The sequence below is a fragment of the Cygnus olor genome, chromosome 19, assembly GCF_009769625.2.
Source record: "Cygnus olor isolate bCygOlo1 chromosome 19, bCygOlo1.pri.v2, whole genome shotgun sequence".
NCBI classification, from domain to species: domain Eukaryota; kingdom Metazoa; phylum Chordata; class Aves; order Anseriformes; family Anatidae; genus Cygnus; species Cygnus olor.
In genome coordinates this window covers 1,545,971-1,555,170 of record NC_049187.1, presented here as the reverse complement: position 1 = coordinate 1,555,170, position 9,200 = coordinate 1,545,971, and the positions used below count along the sequence as shown (strand labels likewise).

At 51.6% G+C, this 9,200-nt stretch overlaps 2 protein-coding genes across 2 annotated transcripts; one reads left to right on the top strand and one right to left on the bottom strand.

The window, feature by feature from the left end:
• Positions 1-526: 526 nt before the first annotated feature.
• CDC26 (cell division cycle 26) lies at positions 527-1,334 on the bottom strand. Its single transcript, XM_040531087.1, has 2 exons — positions 1,182-1,334; positions 527-1,059 (listed from the first exon to the last, which is right to left on the bottom strand). The coding sequence occupies exons 1-2, from the start codon at positions 1,260-1,262 to the stop codon at positions 874-876; spliced, it is 267 nt and encodes an 88-aa protein (XP_040387021.1). The 5' UTR covers positions 1,263-1,334; the 3' UTR covers positions 527-873.
• A 3-nt stretch (positions 1,335-1,337) lies between these two features.
• PRPF4 (pre-mRNA processing factor 4) lies at positions 1,338-9,180 on the top strand. The gene is made up of 14 exons (XM_040531076.1): positions 1,338-1,476; positions 1,991-2,168; positions 2,370-2,556; positions 2,783-2,870; positions 3,373-3,452; positions 3,700-3,793; positions 4,740-4,834; positions 5,171-5,229; positions 5,792-5,915; positions 7,091-7,180; positions 8,113-8,235; positions 8,386-8,493; positions 8,579-8,697; positions 8,875-9,180. The coding sequence occupies exons 1-14, from the start codon at positions 1,405-1,407 to the stop codon at positions 9,066-9,068; spliced, it is 1,611 nt and encodes a 536-aa protein (XP_040387010.1). The 5' UTR covers positions 1,338-1,404; the 3' UTR covers positions 9,069-9,180.
• Positions 9,181-9,200: the final 20 nt, after the last annotated feature.

The following is a 9,200-nucleotide window of genomic DNA, read 5'->3' as shown; positions in this document are numbered from 1 at the left end:
GGGAATTGATGCCCCTTATATCTGCTTTCTGGTGCAGAGGGAGTCAAAGGATGTGAACTTTAGGGAGCTGTAAAAACTAGCCTGCTTGGTGTATAGCAGGTGTCTGTATACAGCAAGGAATAGCAGTCCCCCACCCACAGTATTATTGTTGACTGTTTTCATCCACTCATGAGAAATGAGGTTCTGGGTTGGTTTTTCTTCCCCATTGCAACCAAAGGATGCTTGAATGGCAGAGTAATCCCTGGTAATTCTACGTGGTGTTAGGACTGCTAGTCCAGATTGTGACTTGCCAGTCTGAAACGGTGTGAAAAGTTTGAGGCTCTGTACGTTTCCCCAGCCTGGCCTGAAATTTGGCGCACCTACAACACGGGAAGTGCGAAGTTAGTGCCAACATCATCCCAGCAGCAGATGCAGGACGCTGCCCTCCCGATGGCCCGGCCGTGGCACGGGGTCATTTGGGCCAAGCGGCGTTTCACAGACCGGGGGCTGCCTCCCCGGCCTTCGCAGGAAAAAACAGAGCAGCGTCTACGAGAACCTTTGCCTGGGGGACCCAGATTCGCGACACCCAGGGCCTTTATTCAAAGACCGTCAGACGCCAGAGGCTGCCCCGTGCCCCCAGCGGGGCTGAAGGGGTCGGGCACCGAGGTCCGGGTCCCACCGGCCCGGTGCGGGAAGGGCCGCGCCACCCCGGGGCCGCATGCCCGGTGCCTCCGGCCCAGCCAGCCCGGCCTCCACAGCGGCGTGCGTGACTTGTTGGCCTACTAATAAAAAAAAAAAAAAAGGACACATTTATTTAACACAAAGCAGCCGCGGGGCGCCCACGGGCGCGCTGAGGAGAGCCCCGGGCAGCCCCCCCCGGCTCGGCGCCGGCCGCTAGAACTCGAAGGTGCCGAAGTGCGCGGCGCGGCCGCCGGCCTTGGGCTGGGGCTTGTAGCCGATGCGGTCGTTGATGAGCTGCTCGCGGCTCTTGTGCTCCGTGCCCAGCGCCAGCGCCGTGGCCGCCGCCGCCGCCTCCTCGCCGGCCACCGCCTCCGCCTCCTCCCGCTGCTTCTTGCGGCCCTGCGGGGCCGGAGGGGGGCGCGTCAGGGCGGGCCGGGGGCCGGGATCAGGGACCCGGGGGCCGGGATCAGGGACCCGGGCCCGTCCCGTGGCGGCCGCCCACGGCGCTGCCCCGCTCGCACCTCCAGGTCCTTCCGGACGCCCTCGAACTCCTCGATGTCGTCCAGCTTCAGCTCCAGCCGCGTCGGCTTCCGCCGCAGCATGGCCGCCCCGCCGCCGCCGCCGCCAGCGCCCCGCCGCCGCCGCCGCTCCTCCCGGCCTGCCCCGCGCCGCCCGCCCCGCCCCGGCCTCCGCCAGCGCCCGGCCCGCCCCGCCCGGAAGCCGCCGTGAGGCGCGGCCGCCGCCATGGCTTCCGCGCGGGCACCGGCGGCGAGAGGCGGAGCGCGGCCCCCGGCACGGCCACCTGCACCGCCCGAGGTGGGGACCGGGACCGGGACCGGGACCGGGACCGGGACCGGGACCGGACCGGGGCCCCCCGGGGGTCCCCGCGTGTCCGCGCCGCGTCCTGGCCGCGCCTCCGGCCCCGTAACCGCGGAGCTGGGGCCGGGGCCGCGCCGCCGCCCGCTGCTCCCCCGGGAGGGCGCTGGGCAGCGGCGGCACCCCCGTCTCGGCCGGGGCAGGGGAAGGGAGAGCTTCGCGTCTGAAGTTAAAAACACAGAACCGGAGCCTTAAAGGCTTGGTCCGGAGAGGTCCTGGGGAGAAAAAAGGGGGCGCGATGCGACCCGAGCGAGTTGCGCCTCGTGCTGTTCCTCTTCTGATCCCGGCGCCTGAGGCACGGCCTCGGCCTGACTGCCCGCAACCAGCCCCTCGAGCGATGCCAGGGGCTCCTCGGGGCGCTCACGGCCTCCGGCAGAGCTCCCGTGCTGCTCCCTGCCTGCTGCTCAGCCAAAATGTGCCGAAGGGGCCCTGAAACTCTGCCTTTCCCTTGCAGGCCACAAAGAGCAAACCATCCGAAGAGAGCGATGCGCCGCCCGCCAAGAGAGCGCCCATCTTCTATGGCAGCTTGGAGGAGAAGGAGAGGGAGCGTCTGGCGAAAGGAGAATCGGGTCTGCTGGGGAAAGAAGGGATGAAAGCTGCGATCGAGGCTGGCAACATTAACATAAGTAGCGGTGAGAATGCTTAAACACTTTTTTTCCCCTTGCTCTTGAACTTGAGATAGCCAGAAGTCTCTCTGATCAAGTTCGAGCGTAATTTAGGGTTGTGAAGGTGAGACCCCAGCCTTGACTGTCTTTTTGTTTGGGTCTGCCTGTTGGAGAGAGATCTCTTGTCCGGCTGCTGTTTTCAATCTGACGGCTTTGTTTTTGGTTTAGGTGAGGTTTTTGATCTGGAAGATCATATGAGCGAGCGGCAGGCAGAAGTGTTGGCTGAGTTTGAGCGCAGGAAGAGAGCCCGGCAAATCAACGTGTCCACCGACGACTCTGAAGTGAAAGCCTGCCTGCGAGCACTCGGGGAGCCCATCACGCTCTTTGGAGAAGGTCCTGCCGAAAGGAGGGAGAGGTGCTGTGCCCACCCTTGTCTGTTGCAAACAGGGAGCACTCGGCTGTACCCAGTTTATCAAATTCCTGATGTTTTCCTTGTAGTCGGCATGCGATGAGCGCTGCCAGTCAGTGATGTTACGTTCCTACCTGGCAAGAATTGTGAGGAAAGAATGGCACTCACTGAGTGTTTGTGAGATTAGATGAGAATTCGCCGAGTGAATGTGACCTAATATCTTTCTTTTCAGATTAAGAAATATCCTTTCGGTGGTTGGCACAGATGCGTTAAAAAAGACTAGAAAAGATGACGACAGGTCAAAAAAATCCAAAGAAGAGGTAACGTGTTCTCAGTGCTGAGGGAGATGTGTACGATAACCTTTTGGATACCTTATTCTGATGGTCTCCAATATGTCCAAAGCTTTTGGGTTTGGTCGGTCTGTGGATTCTCACGTCATCCCTTCTTGCTCCTTCTTCTGTGTCGCCCATTCTAGCAAAACTGGCAATGTATTATCTTAATAGGGAACGTGAACTCTGGCTTGTACTCCAGACCGAACTCTATGTTGTGTACAGCACATAAATCAGGAGATTAGATGTTTGGACTGTTACATAGTATAGCAAGTCTGTTATTGTCTTCCTACTCGGGAAGAAAAAACTGTTTCTGCTATACTGCATCTGTTTCTGGCTTTGACTTGTCTGTCTTTCTGCTTCTCCTTTCTCTTTCCTGAGTCCATTTTTCCCTTATTGTTTTGGGGGGTTGATGTAATCGGAAGTCACATCAACTGACTGGAAGAGCAGTATCATGGTAGCTTTTTCTTTGGCTTTGTTCCTTGTCTTACAGTATCAGCAAACCTGGTACCATGAAGGACCACGCAGTCTGAAAACAGCAAGGCTGTGGCTTGCTAACTACTCACTTCCCAGGTAAAGAAAAACAACGTGAATGAAGGAGAGATACAACCTTTTGTAAGATCTAACTGCTAATCCCGCTGTGGGTAGTGCAGGAAATTTGAGATCAAAAGAGTGGGGAACAGACTCTGGTAGACAAATCCGGTGAGATTAAATCTTAATAGTGCCTGACTTTGTTAGCCCAGTATGGGGGAAGTGAGGGTTTCCAGCAGCAGGGCAGGGAAAACTTAGGGACTTGTTGCTCCATCTTTGCTCTTCACAGGGCAGTGAAGCGGCTAGAAGAAGCGCGACTGCTCAAAGAGATTCCAGAAGCAACCAGGACATCACAGAGACAGGAGCTGCACAAATCCCTGCGAGTAGGTTTGGCATCTACTCTGCTGCCATTTTTAAGACTTTGTGCTGATCTCTAAAGAGGTCAGAGGAAGATCAGCTGCCTGGAGGTGCTGTCCACATGCATGTAGTTTGCTGTGCTTTGCCTGTCTCTGTTGTAGATCACTGCACTTACTCTCTTTTCTGATGATATGCACGTTCTACCTCTGTTCAGCGATTCAGAGACCTACTCTTGTTCCCCCATGTTGCAGAGGGATGAACAGACATCCCTGTGTTGCCTTGTCACTTGCCTGTGAAGCTAAAGAGATTGCTTCCTGGGTTTGTCACAGGTCCAGTTGGCTAGGAAGGGACTGCTTGTTTAATTCTTCCTGTGCCATGGTCACTATTCTGTAAAAACATGGGAAATAATAACCAACACGGTAACGGAAAATGTCTTTTAGAATGATTCTGAGACGTCCTTTTCAAGCATGTTAAGTCCGATTCCTAACTTAACAGAATGGCTCAGGCACACAGTGTGTTGCCGCTCTAATCCTGTTTGTCCCCAGATGCATTAGCTGCCAGAGGATTTGCCTCTCCTCTGTGAGCACCGCCCTGCCTGCCTGCCCTACTCTTTCTGGTTATGTTCCTTGGCTGAGATGTAGAAAGAGGCCCAAACTGCAGTGAGGTCCCCGTCAAAGCTGTAGTCGCAAAGCAGGCCTGCAGGGTTATTAGTGGCGAGTGCAGTGGGTGACACGGGGAGCACTAAGCTGTGCCACCGAGCCGTGCTCGCTTCCATCGGTCAGACTGTCTCCGTGGCCCTCCTGCTTGAAGCCGGAGTGGCTCTGCGGTAGCTCCTCCTCTTGGAAGTGACTTTCCAAAGCGCCCTGTCTGTTCCTTTGTATGTCTGTCGTCTTCCCCTCAGTTTTTGGCCAGGGCTTTCCCTAGGTCGTTTGTAGTTTACTTACTTATTGTTTTCTTTGCATTTGGTTGCAGTCCTTGAATAACTTCTGCAGTCAGATTGGAGATGATCGCCCACTGTCCTACTGCCACTTCAGCCCCAATTCCAAATTCTTGGCTACTGCCTGTTGGTAAGTGGTTTTTTGTTGTCGTTGTTGCTTTTTTTAAAAAAAAAGCACACAACACATGTACTTTAGGGGATGAGGCAGCACAGCAGGAGTGAAGGAGAGGGATGTTATTGTAGGCCTGTAAATTGTGCGAGTTCAGAAACGCATTTTCTTCCTACTCAGAGCTGCATCTTCACTCCACTTCAGAGCTTTGCAAGAATTTGAATCTGAGCCCATTAGTCCCAAAGCATGCTGGTGTTTTACCCACTGCAGAACCTCTCATTGTGTTCTTGCAGCTCTGTGTTAGAAAATTTGTTTGATATTCCTGTCTACACTGACTTTATTTCTTGTGTTCAACAGGAGCGGACTTTGTAAGCTCTGGTCTGTGCCTGACTGCAACCTTGTTCACACCTTGCGAGGTAGAGCAACTTTCATTGAAATTCTTTGCATAGTTCTGTTCCTCTCTGGGCCAAATGCCCATACCTGTATTGTTTTGTAACTCAAAAAGTTGTGTTCCTTGGGCATATGTTGCTCTAACAAGAGCATTACTCAGGCTTGCAGAGTACGTACACGTGTCAGATAATCCAGAGGAAGTCCTGACCTTTCTCTTAGAGAAAAGACCAGTTTGTTATTTCTCTTTCTGGATGATGTTTTTGTTTTACCTTGTTTAAAAACCTGGTTTGAATTATTTTGAGCCAAGTACTAGCATTCTTGGCCAGACAATGTAGTAAGAGTGAGGCTCTTTGAACAGCGAACAGAGGTTTGAGTAAATACAATCTCTTCATTCATATGTTGAATTTTCACTGCATTTTGAGGGTTGCAAATCTTGGTGTCTGATACTCTTTAAGGGGGTGCTGCTGGAATTGCAGTTTAGCTGTGTGACTTCACCCAAAATGGGAGGACACAGTGAAGGTATGCTCTGGTACCTGCCTAACAAGATCCTGTGGCAGATTATGAATTTTGATTTTCCTTTCTTTTAAGGACATAACACCAATGTAGGAGCAATAGTCTTCCACCCCAAAGCCACCGTCTCCCTAGACAAGAAGGACGTTAACCTGGCCTCGTGTGCAGCTGATGGTTCTGTCAAACTCTGGAGCCTTGAAAGGTTAGAATGACACTGGACATGCAGAGTTGCAGGATTGTTGCTTCGGGGGTTGAGTTATTAAACATTGGTCATTTACTATCCTCCTGCAAATATAACCTTTTCTTGTAGTTATACCAGTGCAATCCCTGGCCTTGGTATATGCCATCTTTGGCAGGAAAAGAGATCACCCTGATAGGGGAATCAAGGTGAGGGGAAATTGTCTGGAAAGAATCAAGTCAGAATGGCTGTTGGGCGTTAGCAAACTGCTTCGGGTGATGGATGGAAGATCTGGAGTGTTTTTCATTCTAACCTTTCATTTGGGAGGGAATTTCCCCTCTTTGATATTAAATGAACTTCTGGGTTATTGGAAAGCACCCACATGCAGAGAGTTCCTAGCCAAATACATAACCATGCACAAAGGTTCATCCTGTAAGAAAAACCTTTGGCTCTGTGTCATTGCACAGTGTAGTTTTAGAAAATGTGTAGCATCTATCTCAAGCCTGAGAAGAGAATAGTGTGAGCCGTAGCATCTGCTGTGTTTGAAAAGTGGAGCCCTGCAGTGCCTCAGGAAGAGGCAGGCAGCTCTGAGGTCCTTACTTCATTATCTTTACCTGAGAGCCACTGTTTCTAATTGCAGAAGCATACTTGGCCAAGCAACAGCTGTTTCTTAGTCCCATGTGACCACATCTCTATTTGGTCTGTTGGAAAGACACTCTTAATGCTGTTCAGTTCTTCTGCTAAAGGCTGCTGAGCTGCTGCGTGTAATTCTGGGAAAATAAATGTTTGCTCTTTCCTGCCTGCCCTGGGTTTCATCAGAATAGCAGGGTTGGGATGAGGTGGTATGGGATGTGTTCTGTGTAGTCACAGTAGAGCTCCCCGCTGTGCACTCTGAGCTTAGTTTCTGCTGTTGAGACTTTCAAATTGCTAATAACAAGGACCTTGATAATTTTTGAAACCAGTTATCCCAGGAGAACTTATAACTGAGGATATGAGTGATATGAGGATATGAGGGGTTAGACTTAGAGCTTTAGCTGGGTGAACAAAAGGCAGAATTTAGAGTCACTGTGGTCAAAACTCTTGACTTTCCTGTCTGGGCAGTGCTTAAGTACCAGCTTTCTTGAGATCGTAGCTGCAAAGGCCTGGCTAGAGCCAGCCACCCTGACCAGCGTCTGATGACTTCTGTTTCTCTTTTCCAGTGATGAGCCAGTGGCAGATATTGAAGGTCACAGCATGAGAGTGGCACGTGTGATGTGGCACCCCTCTGGGAGGTTCCTGGGTACTACCTGGTATGGAGATTTGTTTGTTTTTCTTTTTTTGCTTTAAGATATTACTATTTGCTGTCAGTGAGATTCCTGAAAGACCTCCTTTCTCACGTGAGACCCAGTTGGTCTCCAGTTGGAAATAAAGCATCCACAAAGTTAGTGAAATATCCCGTTGTTCTCCCTGGAGACTTCCAGCTGCCAGAGAAGCAGCCCACTGGCTGCTGCTGACTCGTGAGTGTGGGATGGGAGATGTGGTGAGTGGGATAGTGGTGGTGGGCAGACACGAACACTGCTGAGGGAGAGGGAGACTGTGCTGCCCTGGAGCTGAACGGTGCACAGGTTATCTGAAAATCTAATTCCAGAAGCAGAAATGGATACTGGTGCTAGGGGAATTTCAGTGAGATACCTGTGTTCTGGCAGTCAGGATGATCCTTGTAAGCTCTATTCTCTCTATTCTTCAAATTCAGCTTTAAAGGCTTTACAAAGTTAACCAACCAGTCCCTCTTCTTGTATTAATCATCCTGTGGCAGTTACGAATAACTGTTTTTTCCTCTTCCCTTTTGTGTGGCTTTCTGAGGCCACCTGGACTCCACACTGTCAACTCAGAAAGGAACAGCATCTGAGCAGGGCATGTGGTTTTTGTACGCTGCATCTCCTAACCCAACAGATCAGCATCGCCCATTGTGTGATCCATTTGTTGGGGTTGAAGGATGCCACATTTACGTGGACCTAGGGAAGCCCCCTGCTCCCCCAGGGTTGTGCTGGGGATTTCTGAGGTTTTGGTGTGGACAGTCTCATTCCTGGCATGTTTTCCTATGCACAAGAAATGGTTTTGAACCAGCCAGTGTGAATGTGCCGACAGCTGTTCTGCATGTGCCCAGTTCAAACAGGATTATGTGCGCAGTTCGGGAATATGGAAAAATACATTTAGTTGGACAAATGCTTTGTTTTTGTAGCTATGATCACTCGTGGCGCTTGTGGGACTTGGAAGCTCAGGAAGAGATTCTCCATCAGGAGGGACACAGCAAAGGGGTCTATGACATTGCCTTTCACACGGATGGGTCTCTTGCTGGGACTGGGTGAGTTTGCTTTGCATCAAGACTGTATGCGAAGCACTATCGAGGTTTTGGTGCTGACTGATGCCAAGTGCCCCGCTGCTGGTGAAGCTGAGTGTGTTCCGGCAGTTGCTGAATCTGACAGGTGATGTTGGTCGGGTTCTCTCTTTTCAGTGGACTGGATGCTTTCGGTCGCGTGTGGGACTTGCGCACGGGACGCTGTATCATGTTTCTGGAAGGTCACCTGAAGGAGATCTACGGACTTAATTTCTCCCCAAATGGGTAAGAAAGGAGTTTGCGTGGTTTACATGGGAGCTGTGAGTACAAAGCTTAGCTTTCAACACTTTCCTACTTGGGCCCTTGGCAGATACCATGTCGCAACTGGCAGTGGTGACAATACTTGCAAGGTATGGGACCTCCGCCAGAGGAAGTGCATCTACACCATTCCTGCCCATCAGAACCTGGTGACTGGGGTGAAATTTGAACGTAAGTACCTCCTGTCTGTTCCTCGTCCCTGCCTTCCCTGAGCTGAGGCAGCAGGGGATGGGGCAATTCCGAACCACATCCTCAGATCAGGAGGGTCTGTACTGGTTAGTGGTAGATGATCTGTCACGGTTTCCTCTGCAAATCTCACTTCTCCCTTTTTCTCATCCTTAACTGCAGCCAATCATGGCAACTTCCTGCTGACCGGCGCTTACGATAACACGGCGAAGATCTGGACTCACCCTGGCTGGTCCCCTCTGAAGACACTGGCGGGCCATGAGGGAAAGGTGATGGGACTGGATATCTCCCTTGATGGTCAGCTGATAGCGACGTGCTCCTACGACAGAACCTTCAAGTTGTGGACAGCAGAGTAGCTCAGGTGCTGATGGTCAGCTGGGACGGAGATGTTAATGGCTTTGAACTAAGACTTGTTTTTTTTTATATTAAATTAAAAAAAAAAAAAGGCTATTGTAACATGCATTACAATGGCTGTAGTCACTGGCTGT

Coding starts and splice junctions, on each gene's coding strand:
- CDC26 (XM_040531087.1), bottom strand. CDS start 1,262: ATGCTGCGGCGGAAGCCGACGCGGCTGGAGCTGAAGCTGGACGACATC. Junction 1,060..1,181: donor GCGTCCGGAAGGACCTGGAG/GTGCGAGCGGGG, acceptor CCGGCCCCGCAG/GGCCGCAAGAAGCAGCGGGA.
- PRPF4 (XM_040531076.1), top strand. CDS start 1,405: ATGGCTTCCGCGCGGGCACCGGCGGCGAGAGGCGGAGCGCGGCCCCCG. Junction 3,794..4,739: donor AGCTGCACAAATCCCTGCGA/GTAGGTTTGGCA, acceptor ATTTGGTTGCAG/TCCTTGAATAACTTCTGCAG. Junction 4,835..5,170: donor TTCTTGGCTACTGCCTGTTG/GTAAGTGGTTTT, acceptor TGTGTTCAACAG/GAGCGGACTTTGTAAGCTCT.